The sequence below is a fragment of the Nomascus leucogenys genome, chromosome 7b (genome assembly GCF_006542625.1).
Source record: "Nomascus leucogenys isolate Asia chromosome 7b, Asia_NLE_v1, whole genome shotgun sequence".
Classification (NCBI taxonomy): Eukaryota; Metazoa; Chordata; class Mammalia; order Primates; family Hylobatidae; genus Nomascus; species Nomascus leucogenys.
Window position 1 is genome coordinate 42,186,657 of NC_044387.1, and position 21,047 is coordinate 42,207,703.

A 21,047-nucleotide genomic window follows, 5' to 3' on the forward strand; every position below is an offset into this window, starting at 1 on the left:
TCCACCAGTGTTATGGGGAGAAAATAGATAAGAAAGAATTTAGGAGTGTGTCAGTAGTGAATGTACAAGGAGTGAAAGTTGACCTCCATTTCCAGAAGTTCAGCAGTGAAGGGGGGAGCTGGGAAAAACAACTCTATGGGATAGCGGAGTTAGAAGATTTTTCTAGTAAACAAGAGGTGATACTTTTTCTAGGGAACATGGAGGCAGCAGTAAAAAGGGATGATTTGTCCAGGATAGAGTTAACTGATTAAAATTAATGTCATTTGTACCTGAGAAATAGAGTCTTAGAAAGAGTTCTTCCTTCTCTAAGACACAAAGGAAGGAGAGAAAAATTAGGAGTTCTAAGAATGATCTTTACACAATGATTAGAGAAACTGAGATTACCCTGGAAGTCTGATTCATCTTCTCTGCAGTAGTCGTTATTCACTGAGTGATGGGATCTGAGTTGAGATTGGAGGCTTGAAAAGAAGGGGTGAACTTGGCCGGGCATGGTGTCTCACGCCTGTAATCCTAGCACTTTGGGAGGCCGAGGTGGGTGGATAGCCTGAGCTCAGGAGTTCAAGACCAACCTGGGCAACACGGTGAAACCCCATCTCTACTAAAATACAAAAAATTATCCAGGCATGGCGGCATGTACCTGTATTCCCAGCTACTCGGGAGGTTGAGGCAGGAGAATTGCTAGAACCCAGGAGGCAGAGGTTGCAGTGAGCCAAGATCGCTCCACTGCACTCCAGCCTGGACGAAAGACTGAGACTCTGTCTCAAAAAAAAAAAAAAAAAAAAAAAAAGAAGGGTGAACTTTTACAACAGTCACCCTGGGAAATAAGGGAAGGAATCCAATTAAGAATAAGTGACAGAGGCAATGATGGCTTGGCAGAGATTAGAAACATGACTGAATAATGGTATTACTAAAGAGAATTGCAATGTTCAATAACTCGAGAATGGATACAGTGGTTGATGCCCTAGGTCGGTGGAAGACAGGAGGTGGAGAGATTTATTTAGTATATTATATGACTAGTCTAATTTCCTTTTAACATTCGCCCACTATTGCTTTGAGCCAGATTCTATCATAGGGCATTCTTTGATAACACTGCAAGGATATTTTTACTGACCCAGAAAAGAAAAAAAAAAAGGCATTAGATAGAGCTACTATGACTTTCAAAAGAGGCAAAAATGGTGTCCTCAAATGTGTTTTGTTTTGCCAGAATATTGTAAAAAAAAATCATAATTAAACATCTCTAAGTCTTACCCTCTCCAGAGCCCACTCCTTATTGTCTTATGCTCTGCAGCCTCGCACATTAATGTAGGTTACCAGATCACTGAAAGCATCGCGTTTCCCCACACTTCATTATATAACTCAAGTGCCTATATTGATGACACTAAATTCAATGCTACATGCAAACATGGGTGTGCCTGTTTTTTTTAATATCTTTAAGTAAACAAGGAATTTTTAATCACTTTTAAAAATTGTTTTCCCTTTGAAAGCTTCAACAAGCATTCCAAATGTTACTGAGATGAAAACCAACATGAGCCTCGGCTTGACCCTCACCAGGAACATGGGAACTGGAGGGTTTCTCGTGAGTGTTTACTTCACAAATCATTATTCCTCTCAAGAAAGTATGTAGACAGTGTCTTCTCACCATCCCTCCCAATCTGGGGATTTAGATGCTTAGAACTTGCTTTTTGATAAATTATGCTATTTATTTGGTTATCCAATGTTGAATATTCAAAATAATGTTTATGTGTAGACTTTTTAGGATATTCAGCAAAACCACTGCTACTGAATGTTTTGAAGAAAAGGGAACAAAAAGAACCCTGATTCTTTGCCCTTGGAAAGTGTGCTGAGTATTTGTTGATAACAGCAGAATCCCAAATCTCATTTCTACTTCCTGTAGGATCATTCAAGATAGGTACTGCTAATTAAAAAAGTAGGTTTCAAAGCTAAAAAGTATTTTTGGTTTTTAATCATTTCCTGTAATTGTTGAGTAATCTGGTGTTATCCCAGGCATGGAGCAGTCTCTCATGTCAGTGCTCACTTTCATTTAGTTACAAAAAGAGTAAAAAGACATCATCGATTAGTGAAATCGTAAAAAGACATCACTTTAGTGAAACAGAATGCCTTATTTAACAAGTGCTTTTGGAACAATTAATTGATTAATATTTACATATCCAAATACACTATCAAGTGAATTGAAAGTTAATATAAAAAACTAGAAAAAAATGGAAATTTTCTGAAGGATTGAAAAATTTCTGAGTTTGGAGCTAATAGAAAAAATAATATAGGAAATTGTTGAAAGGATTTGACTATATAAAAAAAGAGAAAACATCACACATCAAAAAAAAAAGTTTGAAGACAAATAAAAACACAATCTTATTTGAAATTTCCATTGACTCACATAGGTATGTGTATGTATGTATAACCCTGTTAAAATTGTCTTAGAGAGGTCGGGCACGGTGGCTCATGGCTGTAATCCCAGCACTGTGGGAGGCTGAGGCAGGTGGATCACGTGTGGTCAGGATTTCAAGACCAGACTGGCCAACATGGTGAAACCCCATCTCTCCTAAAAATACAAAAATCAGCCAGGAGTGGTGGCACACACCTGTAATCCCAGCTACTCAGGAGGCTGAGGCAGGAGAATCACTGGAACCCAGGAAGCAAAGGTTGCATGCAGTGAGCCGAGATCGCGCCACTGCACTCCAGCCTAAGTGGCAGAGTGAGACTCCGTCTCAAAAAAAAAAAAAAAAAAGAAAAAATATGTCTTAGACAGTGTAATTCAACTTTACATTAGTTTTATCTAAACCATTGGCACGCTTCCTTAAAAATCCTATGTTTTATAACTGTATTATTCTAAAAATGTAATCAATTTTGAACAATGTCATTCTATTTTTACTAATGGATATTATTATTCTGATGACTGTGCTGCCAGTAAGTGAATTAGATATTGCTTGTGATATGTGTTAACATCAGTGCATAAATGAATATTGCAATGGATCTTTATGGTTTATGATATTCCAAAGTCTTTACAATAAGGTTGCTTTAATCATTTTGTTTGTTTGATTTTAAGGTTGCAAAAATTTTAAAAAAGAACATACTGATATTTAGAGATTACAGAATTTGCCTCAAAATTTTTAATCTATAACTCAAGATAAAGTAAAAAATAAAAGTTTAAAAGCAAGAGAATTTAAGAGATTAATTAACAGTCCAGGTAGCAAGCAGAGAGGCAGAAAGAGAGAGGGGAGGAGAAAGAAAAAAAGAAAAAACCCAAAGTTTCCTTTACATACTTAAAAGGTCAAAATCATAAGATACTCTTAAGAATTATGTGGAAAAGACTGACAGTCATCACATTTTTTTGAAACTTCTTAAGTTCTGGGCTTAAAGTAGGAATGTAGTTCTGGCACTTACAATTGGCATATTTTAATTTCAACTTCTTAATGCTGTTTTCCATTGCTTTTAAAAAAAATATTTTTGAATACTTCATGAGTTCTTTTTCAAAGTGATTTAAAAAAAAGCTTAGGAATGGCAATATAGAAACCAATAATTGGTATCTGTTATTTGGTAAACTAACCAAAGACATTAATAATGACTTTCTTCTAATTAATTGGCAAAATAAATTAGTTTTATAGGGATAAAACTATGCCTTGTTCATTGCACATGAAATATGGCCAAAGCTGCTTCCCCTTTGACAGTTAAACTGGGTCAAATAAGTTTTCTTTTATTTTTCCAATTACTTCCTGCAAGCCCATACTCTTCTGTTCAGTTTTAATAACTGATTCACAACTTTGCATAACGTTAAATTCTGTAGGCATTTTTTAGGATCTTAATTAGATTTCTCTTTTGCACTTGTCTCCTTTTTCATCTATCAATTTTAAAGTTATTTAATCTAATGTTTCCTGTGTCATTTAATCATGATTTAATCAGGAGTTCTTGGCATGCAAGGACTCCTGAAAAGGAGAGAACTGGGATTGCATTAATGGAGATATTAAGGATTGGAGCAGGTATAATGTGAGCAAGAAGACAAGTGCCATTCAGCATTAGTGACTGCAGTTAATTGGGAAGTGGGCAAAGTTAAAAACTGGTAGTCAGTGAACCTCATTTGTGTTTGCTTAGCATATGGAGTAATTTTGAGCTGAATTTTCGCACAACATTTGCCCTCTCAACTCTCTTTTATAAATTAGGGAATCTGGCAACACAACCTATTTCATACCAGTGGGCAGGCAGAAAACATAGTGTTCTGTACACAGGCATGGGTTCTTCATTCACCATGATGTCTATACCTGACCCCAAGCCCTCTTCAAGCATTACTGCCATTAGGTTTGTGGTTTCTGCTGAGCAGTACGAATGGAAGGAACTGCAGGAAACTAATGTTCAACAAGAACAATGATAATGATGCTGGCTAACAATATTATATGGCATTTGCTATTTACCTGGCATTGTTCTTAGTGTTTTATATCTATAGACCTATTTAATCTTTACAACAATCTTAAAAGATAGAATGTGTGGTTATCTTCATTTTACAGATGAAGCACCCGAGGCCCAGGTAAATGAGAGACAAAAAGTGAACTTGCATGCATTCTCGTCCTTGGTGTTCTCTGGAAGGAAAGTACCTGTTTTTTTTTTTTTTTTTTTTTTTTTTGAGACGGAATCTCGCTCTGTTGCCCAGGTTGGAGTGCAGTGGCGCGATCTCGGCTCACTGCAAGCTCCGCCTCCCGTGTTCACGCCATTCTCCTGCCTCAGCCTCTCCGAGTAGCTGGCACTATAGGCGCCCGCCACTACACCCGGCTAATTTTTTGTATTTTTAGTAGAGACGGGGTTTCACCGTGGTCTCGATCTCCTGACCTCGTGATCCGCCCGCCTCGGCCTCCCAAAGTGCTGGGATTACAATATCTAGCTTGTTGGGAGACCTCATAGGCTCCTCCCTTCACTGACACCTGCTCCCAACAGTCTCAGCACTCCTCCTCCTGCGAGGCTTGCCACTGGGCACAGAGCACCTGCCACCTTCTCCATCACTTCTGCTTTCCCCAAGGGCATTACTGACTCATTGGTTTTGAGTTGACAATTATTAGTATCTTAGAAAAGAGTGGAGATGATTTCTGAGCTCCATAATGGAGAGCTAGAAGTTAGCATTTGTCATGTGTTTCCATTGATTGTTTTCTCATTTCTTTGAAGACATGTGGTCCTCTGTGGGCACAGCAATGTGGGAATCAGTATTACACAACGGGTGTGTGTTCTGACATCAGTCCTGATTTTCAGCTCTCAGCCAGCTTCTCACCTGCGGCTCAACGTAAGTTATTAATGTGCAGATGGTCTGAGCAATGCCTTACGGTTAGAGGGGGAAAAGGTTATCAACTAGTGGCACCCAAACCCTCCTTACATCTCATTTTTATATGGCTGTATAATGTGACTTACCTGTGGAAATCTGCTTCTTTCCTCTTTTCCTGTGTAGCCTGCCCTTCGCTCATAGATGTTGTGGTTGTGTGTGATGAATCAAATAGTATTTATCCTTGGGATGCAGTGAAGAATTTTTTGGAAAAATTTGTACAAGGCCTGGATGTAGGCCCCACAAAGACACAGGTATGGCCGGCAGAAATGCATAAACTAACTTATGGCTTTCTTTCTGAAAAAAATATTGTTAGCTATGAAGTCTTAATTTTTATATTTGCCGAATCCCCATTTTAAATGCATTTGATGGTAGTTTTTAAAGTTAATTGAAACTTTTACTACATTGGGTTATTCTACCTATGGCTTTGCCCAATGCTTGTCTTTTGACCTTAGAGTTCCATTTCTGGCACAAGTATTAAAGGTATGGGATATAACTTTTTTTTTCTTTCTTTAAGACCGAGTCTTGCTCTTGTCACCTAGGCTGGAGTGCAATGGCGCGATGTAGGCTCACTGCAACCTCTGCCTCCTGGGTTCAAGCAATTCTTTTGCCTCAGCCTCCCGAGTAGCTGGGATTACAGGCTCCTGCCACCACACCCAGCTAATTTTTGTATTTTCGGTAGAGACAGGATTTCACCATGTTGGCCAGGCTGGTCTTGAACTCCTGACCTCAGGTAATCCACCTGCCTCAGCCTCCCAAAGTGCTGGGAGTACAGGCATAAGCCACCATGCCCGGGCAGGATATAACATTTTAATCTTCCTTTAGTTTCCTGTCTTTCCCTTCTAACCCATGAGTTACACTTTAAAATTCAATATGTATTTTTATGTCCATTTGGACTAATAATTAATTTCTTTTGTTTATTCCTTGCTGGTAAAATAATTATTGAATTCTGAAATTTGTATAAATAAGTCACTTAGCATAGTTCTACCATTTATGATAATATTTTATAGTTATTTATCATATTCCAGTTTAGCTTGCCCTTTTGCCTACAGAAAAGGTCTTTTCAATAATTTTATATAGCTCTTTATATTTTAAGAAGTCTTTAATTTGCTTTTATATCTTCTTGAGGTAGGCACCTAAAGCTCAATAGTATTATTTTAAAGTTCAGTTGCTGGTTTTGGATTTTTTTTTTTCCTTTCTGATTGAATCTGCCATTTCCTGAGCCATTCTGGTTATAGCAGTATACTGAGCCAGTGTCAACCCGGACCAGTTCACCGTTACCAGTGTATGTTCATACATTGCATCTGATACTCTAATGTTCAACATCTAATACAAATTGTTGACGTATTTTTCCCTAAATGCTTTCCAGCTATCTTTATTGAAATTTGCTTCTCTGCTTTCCTGTTCGCTATTTAAACATGTTGTTATATGTTTCCCCCATTGAAATTGCTTTTCAGTACCAAGAGTATCTCAATACCCACAGAAGCTTTGGAAATTTCCCTGTGGGCGTTTTCCAGGACATTCTGCTAAATAAAATTGCATATAGCACTGGTTTCCAGAATAAAGCCCCTTATAAGTTTTCATATGTGTTTCCTTATTTCCTCTGTTTCTAAATGGGTTACCCTCATAACGTGACTAATTTTATTTAAGTCTCCTATATAGAATTCACAGTCTTCCTCTTTTGTGTCTTCCTACCAAAAGTGCATCTGATTCCTCTCCAGAAGTGGTTTAACTCAATTTCTTTTCTTACAGCCTAAATTTGACCTTCCTATAAGTTCTTACCTACCACATTTCTGTAAATCTGTTTTCTTTTTCACACAGAAGTCCTGGGGCTGTGTCATGGGATTACTACCATCTTCCTCTCAGATTAGACTTTGAAATTCTCAGTTATTTTTTATTCTTTCCTCCCTCTCAAGTCTTACATCTCTAGAGAAAGGGGTCCAGGAATATTGTATTTCTCACTATCTTCCCAGTGCCTAGCTCACTGTCCCCTTGGCAAAACACAGCAGATGGAACCCAGACATCCAGTCCTCACCGCTTCCACCTCCTTACATACTGACCTGTATTTCAGAGAGCCTCTTAGTGCCATTCAGAGATCCCTCACTGCCGCTCCTGTTCTGGAAAGCCCATCTCCTAGGCTTAGAGGATGATCTCGATGCCTGCAAACAAGGACATTAACAGAAGGGTGTGACCTTGTTGATCTCTAGGATTAGGGAATGCTTCCAAACATCTTGTTCAGAAATTCTCTCAAATAAGATGCTCTCCAGCTCCATTCTCTCTGAAAGCCAGAAACTCCCTGTCCCATATGCACATATAGCATCTTCTTTCCAGAGTTGCTGAAGCCCATAATAGAGGAAATCTAGCACAAGAAATAGACTTCAGCTAACTACACTGATTAGGAGCACATTGGTTTTTTGTTGTATCCAATTCTAATTATTTATTACATAGTTACTATCCTTTGATGAGATGTTACTCTTCATCTGCGATTGCTTATAGTTGTTTGCGAGCTTCGGTCCATTGGTAATTAGAAAGTTTATTTATATCAAGTTTAATCTTCCTGTTAAAAACAGTGTTCTAATAGTCATCCATATTAAAATATTATAGGGCAGTATTAAAAACTACAAATATTACTCTTGGGAATCAAATCATACACTGTAGCACATCATCTTTCTTGACTGCTGTTGTACACTGATGGCCTCTAACAGAGAAGAAATTATTCCATCGAAAGAAAAGTAACTATCAAGAACAAAGTTGGAAGTGATGCCTTAAAGCTACCGGCCCATGTCTAATTGTACTTTTGATTTTTATTTTATTGGTTAAGTAGAAATTATTTTTAATGTAATGACAGCCCATTAATAAATGTCTCCTCTTTTGAAGGTGGGGTTAATTCAGTATGCCAATAATCCAAGAGTTGTGTTTAACTTGAACACATATAAAACCAAGGAAGAAATGATTGTAGCAACATCCCAGACATCCCAATATGGTGGGGACCTCACAAACACATTTGGAGCAATTCAATATGCAAGGTAAGTTTTGGTGCTAATAGGCCAGTGTTTTCATAATACAAAACATTATATTTATGTAATGAATAAGAAAAAGTAAGGAAAAGACAAAGAAAAATAATATACCTGGTACCTAACTTAAATCAGAACTAATAAAGAAAAAAACATCAGGGCATCCTATGTCTTGAATACTTTGAGAAGGCAGTTGGGAAAGTTAAATCTTTGATTTTAGGATATTTATAAAATACTACATGATGTTTAAATGAATTTATATGAAGTAAATGAAATGAGAAGACCTTAGATTAAAACAGTAGGAAATGGGGCAATCTGTCATAAATTGTTAATATTCATCAGAGATTCAGACAAATTGAGCTCATGGATCACTTGGTGCAAATTAACAAAGCCCACAGAATCTTAAACATATGAGTTTAAGTTTATTATGCTTATTACAATCAGTGGGAAATGTGAAATTATAACTATACAGGACTCTCTTGATTCTTATCTCAATTTCTCTATTTTCTCAGATCCACTGACCTTTCTCTTCACTCTATTTTTTATTTTATTTTTGTTACACTTTAAGTTCTGGGATACATGTGCAGAACGTGCAGGTTTCATTACATAGTATACACATGCCATGGTGGTTTGCTGCACCCATCAACCCATATCTACATTGGGTACTTCTCCTAATCCCTCTCCTAGTCCCCCACCCCTCGACAGGCCCCATTGTGTGATGTTCCCTTCCCTGTGTCCTCATTGTTCAATGTGCTCTCATTGTTCAACTCCCACTTATGAGTGAGAACATGTAGTGTTTGGTTTTCTGTTCCTGTGTAGGTTTGCTGAGAATGGTGGTTTCCAGCTTCATCCATGTCCCTGCAAACCAGATACCTTCACAAAAATGCTAAACACACTCTGGTTGTTATACAAATTAATGAGAACAACAAGCTTGCCTTCCCTTAAACCTATTCTCTCTCTCTGTCTTGTGCATTCCTTCTTTTCACCACCATAATTCTTTTTGAAAAAAGCAACTCTATTCCCTCCCTCTACTTCCTTGAAACCTACAGTTCTGCCACTAGATAAGCATGACCCTCTTCATCCCCCAACCCCGTGGTCCCACCTCAAACCTCATCCTTTGTGGCTCCTCTGAACATTTGATAATGATGAACATACACTGCTATTCCTAACCAAGTTGCCATGACACCACAAACTTCTCGAACTCCTGCCAAATTCTTTTGCCTCTTCAGTAGCTCCTTTTCCTGTTTTTCTTCACTAAGCAGAGCCCTCTCTTCTTTACTGCCCTTCTCCTGTAGGAATTCTGTCCACTGTCATGGCATCAGCAGCAGCACTGTGTGGGTTATCTCATTGCTATGTTGTCAGCCCTACACTGTCTCCCAAAACTCACACTGGCATCTAGCTGATGCTGAATATTTTTATTCGGAGTGTTGGCTCACTTGCCAAATTCAATCTGTCCCACACCGGCCTTATTCTTTTCCCCACCACTCCTCATGAGCTTGCCATTTTGATTCATGCCACTGTCTCTTGCCCAGTCATTCAAACTAAAAATTTGGTTTCCTTTATTCTTTCCACTCTTCCTTACATCACACATCTGGTCAGTGGCCACATCCTGTCATTTCTATTTCTGCATTTCCCATTTTATCTGTCTTCTTTTTCTGTGTGTGTATTTCAGTTGCTACTACCATCAGCTGGTGACAATCTCAAATGTCTCAAAAGCAGATTCCCCACAAGAGAAGATATGATTGGTTTGGTTCATCATTACTGTCTCTATTCAGGGACAATAAAGGTTTTTTGGGCCAGCCCATCTCACAAGCTGCTGGCCAGTCAGTAGATCAGCTGCCATTATGTGAAGCGCCCTTCCTGATCCAGCAAACTGGACTAAAAGGACGAAGAAGTTGAGATGAAAAGTGGCCTTCCTGGAGTTAGAAACTGTAACGGCCCGGTTTTCAGCAGGGAAGGTGGGAGTAGTATTTTTCCCTGGAAGGAGCCTGGGACCCTGGCGAGCTTTGTTCTCCAGGACAATGGCCACTGTCCGTTGAGGAAGGACTTGCCTGGCTTTCATCATCTTTCAAAACTTTGGTTTTCTCCCTCGTGCCATTGTCTATCTCCCTCTTCCCACTGTTTCCCAAGCTAACAGGTTTTAGTCTGCCCAGTGCAAGGAGAATCACCCAACATTTTACTCATCCCTCCTAGAATGTAATTGCCTGTCTCTCTGTCTCTCATCTCTTTCTTTAAAACATTGAAGATAATCTGAAATTATTTCAGTAAATGTTGCCATGTTTTCATTCACCTCATTTCATTCAATGCCTACAGTTGCAGTTTATTGTTTTAAGCACTGCGGGTAATTAAAACTAAATGAGACACAGTTTCTGTCCTCAAAAACCTTAGAATCATATATGAAATTTACAGTGTATCATAAGGGGTATGTGACACTCAAAAAGGATCTGATGTGGATAGTGTAATTCAAATTTGGCCAAAAAATGCAGAATATTTTCTATGTTTCTATAGTCTACATTATAAAATACAAAAAAGATTTTAGGAAATAAAATGATATGCTCAGTTTTATAATAAACTTAAACTCATATGTTTAAGATTCTGTGGGCTTTGTTAATTTGCACCAAGTGATCCATGAGCTCAATTTGTCTGAATCTCTAATGAATATTAACGATTTATGACAGATTGCCCCATTTCCTACTGTTTTAATCTAAGGTCTTCTCATTTCATTTACTTCATATAAATTCATTTAAACATCATGTAATATCTTATAAATATCCTAAAATCAAAGATTTAACTTTCCCAACTGCCTTCTCAAAGTATTCAAGACATAGAATGCTCTGATGTTTTTTTCTTTATTTGATGCTATCTATTAATATTTGAAATGTGTATATCCTGTGTCCCAGTAATTTTACTGCTAAGATTTTATCCCATTTGAAAAAGTATGCCAAGATATATGCACAGGGATATTTATTACAGCCTTACTTGTAAAACTCAAAATGGCCTAAACATCCAATAATGGGGAACCGGTTGAATAAACCAGTATTTCTTCATATGGTCCTCCAAATAAAATATTATGCAGACATTTAAAAAAAGAATGAGACCTTCATATATATATATATATATACACATATATATATATATATATACACATATATATATATATATATACACACATACATGTGCTGATATGGAAAGGTCCCATCAAAGTGAAAAACAACTGTTTAGAATATGCCCTTATTTGATGCAGAGGCATAAGAATGATACAGTGGACTCTGGGAACTCAGGGGGAAATGGTGGGAAGAGGGTGAGGGATAAAAGACTACAAATTGGATTCAGTGTATTCTGCTCAGGTGATGGGTGCAAATCTCACAAACCACCACTAAAGAACTTATTTATGTGACCAAATACCACCTGTTCCCCAAAAACCTATGGAAATAAAACGTTTAAAAAAAAAGAATATGCCCTCATTTGAGTAGAAGTTTAAGGGGTAGACTATGCCTGTACCTATATTACATCTAAATAAAACATTTTCTAGAAGGAAACGCAAGAAACTGATAATGGTGCTTACCTGTGGAGAGGGGTTTAGTGTCACATTTGGTTTATACCTTTCCAAATACTTTGTTTTTTTTTTAACTGTGGATATCTATTACTTTTAAAAAAATAAGTATTGAAAAAGTAAACACAAGCCTAATGCATAAAATTTATATCTATTGATTCATACTTATTAATTCAACTTTCTTAGAAGAAAAGAATTCTAAGGAATACTGGGATAAATACATGCACACATATACACACATATGCCCTGACACACAAGACGTTGTTTTTAATGTCAAGCAAGACTTACATTTGTGTATGTTTCTCTACAAGCTACAAATGGAAAATTAAATATGTCGCCAGAGTTAATACGGGGTGTTTAAAGAAGCTAGTTTCATGTTTCTATTTTAAACCAGAGGTTCTCATATTAACTTCGTATTTTGATAGCAAGTCTTTATTTAATTTTATCTGCCACAGAAAATATGCTTATTCAGCAGCTTCTGGTGGACGACGAAGTGCTACCAAAGTAATGGTAGTTGTAACTGACGGTGAATCACATGATGGTTCAATGCTGAAAGCTGTGATTGATCAATGCAACCACGACAATATCCTGAGGTTTGGCATAGCGGTAAGTGGCTTTTCTTTTGGCTTGTCTTGCAGCTATTGGGTAAATCTTTCTTTATAGCATCACTTCTCAAGGCTGCACTTTCCCATTGGCTGTTAATAGTTGAATATAAAAGAAAGTTCTTACTCTATCTCTGCTTCTTGATGATATTCAATCCCGTCTACTAAATAAAGGGTTGTGGAAATGTTGCTTGATTTACTTTTCAGAGGGACTATTGTGTTCAAAATAGACTAGAATGTACTCATAGGAAAAATGTACAGCAGTAATGACTGTACATTCTCTTCCTCTATTTTCAAGGTTCTTGGGTACTTAAACAGAAACGCCCTTGATACTAAAAATTTAATAAAAGAAATAAAAGCAATCGCTAGTATTCCAACAGAAAGATACTTTTTCAATGTGTCTGATGAAGCAGCTCTACTAGAAAAGGCTGGGACATTAGGAGAACAAATTTTCAGCATTGAAGGTAAAAAAAAAAAACCTCCTTTCAAGAATTTCCTTTCAAAATGTTTAAATAATTGTTTATTATCACATATTTGCTTTATCAATGTTAATTTGTATACCATGTATAAAAAGAGCTACTACAATCAGTAAGAAAAATGAATGAAAAACATGAATAAATAGTTTATAAGTGATAAAATACAAATGACTGATAAGCATAAGAAAATATTCCCAATTTACACAGTATATTTCTAAATACTTTCAGTAAGTATTTAAAAATATAAATTAAACCAACAATATGTTTTGCCTAAAAGATGACACAGAATAATAACGTTTAATCCTGGAGAGATTATCAGGAAGCAAAGAAGCTCATACACTGTTGATAGGATGATAAATTGTTACGACTTTTGGGGGACAATGTATTAATATCTATTAGAATCATAAATAGTTTTACCTTTTTATACTGTGTTATGTAAGCTCTAAAATCATTGAATTTGTTTACAGTAAGCATATATATTTTTAAAATTAGAAAAATGCAGCAAAGATTTTTAATAGTTCAGTTTTTGAGGAAGCATTTTATTTATAGGACCTAAAATAATTTACTTAGGTGGCCTTGGAAAATCTAGTTAGTGCAGAAAGATCATGTGTTCAGGAGCTCACGGTATGGAGGACTAGCACACACTTCACAGTCGGTTAAAAGAAAAAAAACACACATGACCCAAATCCTAGTTCTTGATGGTTCACCCAAATAACTCTTTGCAATAAAGACCATATGTTATTGAAAACCTATGTATCAGGTACAGCCTTAGAGTCTGGGGCTAAAGGAATTGCATAAATTATTCATTCATATAGTCAAATCTTGATTTGATTATCCACTGGAATTACCCAAAAAGCTTTATTGCTTCTTCAGTATCCCATGGTGCTTCAAAGTTGTTTAAATAACCATTTAAATCCAATGTACCCTGAAATAACACAAAATCACTAGGCTATCCACACCGATAATTGTATTTGTTTGTAGTGGAATGAATGCGAACAATTGCAATCTACAAGCTAGCTAGAAATGATTTTGAGCATTATTTGTTATTATGGACTTTGGGGAGCATTATTCTATTTTATTAAAAATTATCTCTACTCATCCTGTGTAAATTATCTTCTAAATAAGACTATGTTGTACAGTACTGTTTGTCTTCTTTTCTGTATTAAAGTTTAGCTTCCTTTTTGTGAAGATTAGTGAAACGTAGCCATTTTGATCACACTGTATATGGAAAATAAGTACCAATTGCGTCTTACAGTGTTAGTGACAGAGGCAAGCACATATACAGAACCAGAACAAACTTCCCAATTGGTAAAATTCCTACTTAGTCTTGAATTCTGATTTCTAATAGCTAACTCAATTATCTCCCAGCAGTCTTCACTACAGATCAATTGCCCAGCCCTTCTAACTGTATCTGAGATATGCGTACATTATCAGTACCAATATTTCAAAGCTAAAAATTCAGTTAGTTTCTTAGCTAGTAATGATCAAGTTTTTAAAAAATTATCATCTCAGTTTTCATCTTACCTTATACCCTTTGTTGAGTATCCTTTGGTATCAAGAACATCATACATATTCTGCTAAATACATTAATGTTCAATTAAGATTAATGCCAACTTTGAACACTACCTTGGAAGTATTGTTATTTCTATAACCTGCTAGAACACTTTCTTAGTAATTTCTTCTTCCCAGAATACACAAGCTCTGTATTTTGGGGTGAGTATTAGAACAGTGTGTGTTTGTGTTTGTGTTTGTAGGCGTGTGTGTACATACGTGCCTGCTTGTGTTTGAAAACTTGATTTAAAATTACTGACAGTAATAAAATTCTTAAAATTGAATGTTCCAGGTACTGTTCAAGGAGGAGACAACTTTCAGATGGAAATGTCACAAGTGGGATTCAGCGCGGATTACTTTTCTCAAAATGTGTGTATATCAGATAGCTTCAAGCCATGTTGTCATTTGGCATAACACTTCCAGACACAGTAGCCTTATACATAAAATGGGAAGACAGCCATCTAGGGATCAGTCCTTCTGATTCCTAGTCACATTCATTTAGTCATTTGGTTTCTTTGTGCTGCTGATTTACCTCTAAAATTTGAAGGTTAATAATGTCTTCCCTTCCCTGTTTCACAGGGATCTTATATGGGGGAAAACTGATAGTATACAAGAAAGTCTTTGAGTACTCCAGGGCACAGACTGTAAATTAAGGCATTATTCCTGCAGGAATTTTCTTTGAATCAATTAACTACTGGAAATGTTTGTTAAAAACATGTACTCTTGTCATCACTGTCATGGTCGAATTCTGAGTTGTCATAGTATCTTTTTCTAAAAGCAGACAGAAAAGAGTTGAAAAAATAAGGAGGTAGGAAAAATGTGAGATGGAATTGGAGTACAACACCGTCTTTTCAGCTCAGGGAAGTCTATTTCTATCTCTCAGAAACATCCACCTCCTGGGCCCCTGATTCTAGTTTGAGTCAGGAGGTGAGAGAGATAGTGAAAGGAGGGGGAAAAAAAAGAAAGAGATCCTGGGAAATATTTGAGGAACAATAAGAAGTCAGAGGATTTGATTGGCAGGTCAGAGGACCAAGAACAGCTTGTTTTCTGCCTAGAATCAAAGGAACTGACTTTTTCTGGATCGTCAATCCTCAGAGATGCTCATAGAAGTTATGGATCTTTCCCTCAGAAAAAATGTGAATGAATCTATGCACGGAGAATTTTGCACACAATCCCAGGAGGTTTTTGTACATACGCTGAAGTCCTTTCATGCGCCCCAAATCCAGAGTCACTCAATTTACTACAGTCATCCACATAACTTCATGGTCTCTTATCCTCAAAGTAGAACACATCTTTTCCTTACTTGCTATTTTTCATGGCTTGTATTTTTTAGTCCAACATCTTATCTTTGGTATGTTCTAAGATAGAAGAACAAAAAATTAAAAATAGTGTATCTCATCCTCACCAAGTCTGCCTCCTTTGATGATTTATAGCTTTGACTGTTTAGATTGGGTTTCAGGTCAATCCAGAGTAGGCTTCCTCCTTTGCCCTCCCCACAGGGCTGACAAATGGTTATTTTCCTTCCAATAGATTGAATGTCACAGCTAAAGGTGCCTCTGGTAGCTGTGCTATTATCAAATAGATGGAATATAGGAATATACTGGAACATTTGAGAAGGGGTCAGGAAGAGAGAGGAAGAAAGCTGAAAATAGAACAGGTCAGAAGAGGGCCTCCCGAGCCGTGTCTGGGATAGCAGCAGCATCTCCGTCTCTCCTGTGTCAGTACTTCCTGTTTCTCAAGCATGTCTCATATCCGGCTGTGAGCCTTCCTTATAAATATGTGGAGTGAGAGACTCACTTCTGACTCCTTTCTAAAGTTCATAAGGGTTTACCATTGGCACATATATGCCTTTGAACGGGAAATTTGAAGATGGCTATGTACCTGTCCTGTACTACAGGTTATTACAAGCGTTTGTCTGTATAACATGTCATACTAAATAAAGTCCAAAATAACACAGCCAATGGGAAGGCTTGTTCTCTAGCACAAATATATTGAGACAATTCTAAGATATATCAATATATGTTCATATATATTTCATCATTTTTAATAAATCTAAACAATTTATTTCAATGTTTTGCCTACCCTGCATTCTTATGTTTTAAAGGTGATTTGTTTTAATGATCTTCATTTTTCAATTATTTTAGGATATTCTGATGCTGGGTGCAGTGGGAGCTTTTGGCTGGAGTGGGACCATTGTCCAGAAGACATCTCATGGCCATTTGATCTTTCCTAAACAAGCCTTTGACCAAATTCTGCAGGACAGAAATCACAGTTCATATTTAGGTAAGGCATAGTAATAATTGGCTCAGCAAACTGAAGTTCCCTTGCTTTAAACCAGCTCTTTGTTGAATCTCAGGGTGAGTTCAGCAAAACCCTTGAACTGTCATCTAATTATCATATTTATTACACATATATATGTTGTCTCTTTGCCAGTCGGGCCTTAAGGCATAACTACTTATTGGAATACTATATTATACTCACTAGTTTCTTCTGGCTGGTCAAGTGGTTGTAATTCCTGGAACATGATTGTGTTCCTCCAAAATGGAAATAGTTCCCAAAAGTCAATACAGTATGTGATAGTCTTATAGTATTTTAGAGCTATTAGTCTTCTTGTTCTTATAATAAGCAGCCACTGATTTTGCAGACTTACTATGGGACAGTGCCTGAGCTGGTTAGTCTGTCTACATAAACATTTAAATCTTTCCAACAAGTCTTTCAGGGATGTTTTGCCTTTGAGAGATAGCAAGATTAACAACTTGTCTAACGTTCAACAACCTAGTAAGTGGCAAATCCAGAATTTGAACCTCAGACTGTTTCCAAGACCTGTGCTCTTTCTACTGTGCAATACTACCTTTTAAATACATTTATTCATTCATTCAAGAAATATTTGTTGAATGCCAGGTTCACAGGTGGCTGATGAGGACAGCCTGGAATCTAGAGGCAGTTTTATAGGTAGAAGTCCCACCTACACAGGGAAGTGCTGCAGGTCAAAGGACAGGAGCAATTCATCTTTGAAAAAGGAAGACATGTCCTCACTGATGTATTCAGGAGCACTAGAAACTTTGCATCACATCTAACACAAAAGGATCTCTGGTCACCTTTACTCGCTTCTTTTAACCTTATTTTGCTCAGATATTCAATGGTAATCACTCTATTGCTCCTTCCCTTTTAGGTTACTCTGTGGCTGCAATTTCTACTGGAGAAAGCACCCACTTTGTTGCTGGTGCTCCTCGGGCAAATTATACCGGCCAGATAGTGCTATATAGTGTGAATGAGAATGGCAATATCACGGTTATTCAGGCTCACCGAGGTGACCAGGTAAATCTCACTGTTTAGCAGGTGAAATTAATTTTATGGGCAGCTGGGCAGGTGGGGAGTCGGGTGAGCAGAAATGGAAAACAACATGGCCTGAGTGCCTACTCTGTGATTGGCTCTGTAATCTGAGTTTACTTAGCGTATTCCTTAAATCGTCACAACAATACCAAGAAGACAGCCCTCCCTTTTGACAACTTGCTGGGAATTTAGCTAGCTTTCTAAAGTCACACAGCGTCCATGGATTGAGCTGTCATTAAAACTCAGTCCTTTCTGGACTCAGAGGCTGTCCTGTTTGATTACATCCCCTTCATGTTTTTGACTCCCTGGACTAATAATGCATGGACACTATTGAGTTGTGATGGCAGGCACCTAACCACTGCTTTGTAGGTAAGCACACACTAGGAACAAGTATTTGGAGAGGAAATAATGAGAAGAAGGGAGCAGCATAACATTATAAGGACTGAACTTTTACATCTGGAGCTGTCAGAATGTCCTGTTGGTTTTGAAGATTCTAAAAGTAAAACAATTATCTTCTCTGCCGCTTTCAGCTGATGGGTGACAGTTTGGTAGTCAGACCCTATGATGAATCTCAGGTATGGCCCACAACAGCAAAGGTCTGTTGCTAGAGCAAAAGCCAGCTGATTGCTTCCTGTTTCCTTACTAAACAGTTTTGACCCAGGGGCTTGACACACATTTAAAATGAGCATCACTAATCCCTGACAACCAACAAAAAGTGGTTTCCTTCTTTAAGCTGGAGAAACTTACAAAGATTTCTCTTCTCTGAGATTAAGTGTGATCCTGCTGTTGCTATGGATTTTCTAGGAGTAAGAAGACCTGAATTCTTGACTTCCATGACCACAAATTAGCTATGGTCACATACTTTTTTCTCTTTTTTAATATTTTAAAGAAGTTCTTTTTTAATTTAGAAAATAACAGTGACAGTGTTATGGAAGGAATCATTTCTTAGTCATTTCTAAATCCTTAAAAAGTGTTCACATAGGCATGCATTGAACGTTGTTGAATGGGATGAAGGTTCAAAGTCTCAACTTTTCTTATTTTAATTTATCTCCACCTAGTCTTCCTGTCCCAATCTATCCAGCAACTACTTACCTGTCTCGTATCATGCCAGGTACACTTACATCATCATATGTGCTTTCCCACTTCCCTCTGCCTAGAAAACTTCATGTCCTTCTTACTTTGAAATTTGAATGATATTTTAACTTTCTAAGCCTTCTTGACTCTTCTGCTTTCTGATCACTCAGCATTTGGGACTTGCCTCTATCACAATTTATTTTACTATAGAAGCTTAATTATTTATTCTCCCTGCCTCTACCCCTCCTGCCTTTCGCTACGACAAACCTCACATACCTAAAAAAGGTTTGCCTTATAAGTATGTCTTTGACCCCCTGGCATCAGAAACACCTGGAATGCTAATTTAAATTGCTGTGTTCTGGATCACATCCTAGACATTACATCAGAATCTCTAGAAATGGGTCTCAGGGATCTGTATTTCAAAGGCATTTTCTTGGAGATTCTTGTGCACACTAAGATTTAAGAACCAGGTGTTAGATGGTGTTAGAACCTGAGGGAAGGGACTATGCTGTCTGTCTTCATGTTCCTAGCACTTTGTAAATAGTAAACACTCAATTTTTGTGTATTGAATGAGCAAGTAAATGTTCAGTGTAATATTAGAAGTATATGAATCTTAGGAATTCTAAGTTTAACATGTTTTATTACTCCAGATTGGCTCCTATTTCGGTAGTGTGCTGTGTTCAGTTGATGTGGATAAAGACACCATTACAGACGTGCTCTTGGTAGGTGCACCAATGTACATGAATGACCTAAAGAAAGAGGAAGGAAGAGTCTACCTGTTTACCATCAAAAAGGTAAAAAAACACATTAAACTAATAGTTTAATTTGCTTTAGTACTGGTAATTTAACTTGCATTTGGAAAGAAAAATTTGTTATTATTTAATGATAATTTGCACAGATAGTATGGTTTACATTTCATCATTTTTGAGGATGTCCCCATTAAGTTATGATTTTAAAAATCACATTAACAGGAAAAACTAGAGTTGAATGTATAGTGTACTGCCATTTTCCATGAGAGGTCTTTGAATATATAGTCTCTTATGCAAATAAAGCCATTATAAGTGCACATCGTTTATTGAAATATGCACACACACAAACATTTGCGTATTTCTCTACTATCACATGTAATTTTTTGCTATAAAGACAACAGTAACAGGGCAATGCTTTCTTGTTATCAGTTGACAGTGAAAAACACAAGTTGTACAAGCACTTTGTAAATTCCTTGTGATCCCAGATGCTTCCTACATTAGTTTGTCAGGAAGTGTCATTGCTTAGTGTAACATTTAGGCGTGTATCCAACTCTTGAAGTTTCAAGTCCTTCCACAAAAAAACACCATACATTAACATGGCAAAGCATAATTTTTCCACTTTGTGGACTGAACTCTCTAAATCCATGTATGTAAGTATAGGGAACTCCATGAAATAAAAAAGAAAACCAAATTAAAGGCACAGATTGACATAGAAAATTATATGCTCCTTAGTATATAAGAAAAAGAGAAGCTGATGTTAAAGTAGTAAATATTATGTTTAAGTATTGTGATATTTTGTACTACCTGATTTATTGATATTTATGTAAAAATTAATCTTTTAACAGAAGTAATTGATTAAAACAATTCTAAAGCAATTATACATATAAAGAATGTGTAATTGAGTATCAACAAAGGCCGGACCTAGTTACTTGTTGAAAAACTGACAAATCCCCCGTTCTTTAGATATTTCTTACTTGTGAGATATACTGAATTATCATTAATTGTTGAAAATGAACAGATCTTTTAATACCGTGTCAAACTAAGTAAAAATTTTTATAAGATTATAATAGAGGAGAAAGAATCAACACTGACCCAGTTTCATGGTTGAGAAACATTGCTTTCTTGTGAAGTCATGAAATAGTTCCATACTTCATTATAAAATCTAAGAAAAAAAACGTGTTTTACAAGGAAACGTCTTTTCCTTTGCACAGAATTATTTAGTGTTTTTAATAATGGAGATATTAACAATCTCATTTTCTACTTCCTGTACCACTATAATTATGTCACTATTTGGTAATTTTTACAGAAAGCCTAAATCAAGATGTTGTGTTTTATTTTGTTCTGTGTCTGCTTTAATTTCATTCACGACATTAGTAAT

The 21,047-nt window shown here is 36.8% G+C and overlaps 1 protein-coding gene across 3 annotated transcripts in view; it reads left to right on the forward strand.

The window, feature by feature from the left end:
- The window catches only part of ITGA2 (integrin subunit alpha 2), a 104,396-nt gene that overhangs the window by 52,513 nt on the left and 30,836 nt on the right, over window positions 1-21,047 (forward strand). For all 3 annotated transcript variants that reach the window (XR_001116051.2, XM_003276518.3, XM_012507859.2), the window contains 10 exons: window positions 1,485-1,576; window positions 5,167-5,281; window positions 5,444-5,571; window positions 8,195-8,343; window positions 12,340-12,490; window positions 12,785-12,950; window positions 14,806-14,882; window positions 16,658-16,796; window positions 17,686-17,831; window positions 19,571-19,714. Coding sequence is in view for 2 of the 3 variants with exons in the window: in XM_003276518.3 (XP_003276566.1) it covers window positions 1,485-1,576; window positions 5,167-5,281; window positions 5,444-5,571; window positions 8,195-8,343; window positions 12,340-12,490; window positions 12,785-12,950; window positions 14,806-14,882; window positions 16,658-16,796; window positions 17,686-17,831; window positions 19,571-19,714 (1,307 nt within the window). In the remaining variant the exon portion in view is untranslated. The remainder of the gene's footprint in view (window positions 1-1,484; window positions 1,577-5,166; window positions 5,282-5,443; window positions 5,572-8,194; window positions 8,344-12,339; window positions 12,491-12,784; window positions 12,951-14,805; window positions 14,883-16,657; window positions 16,797-17,685; window positions 17,832-19,570; window positions 19,715-21,047) is intronic.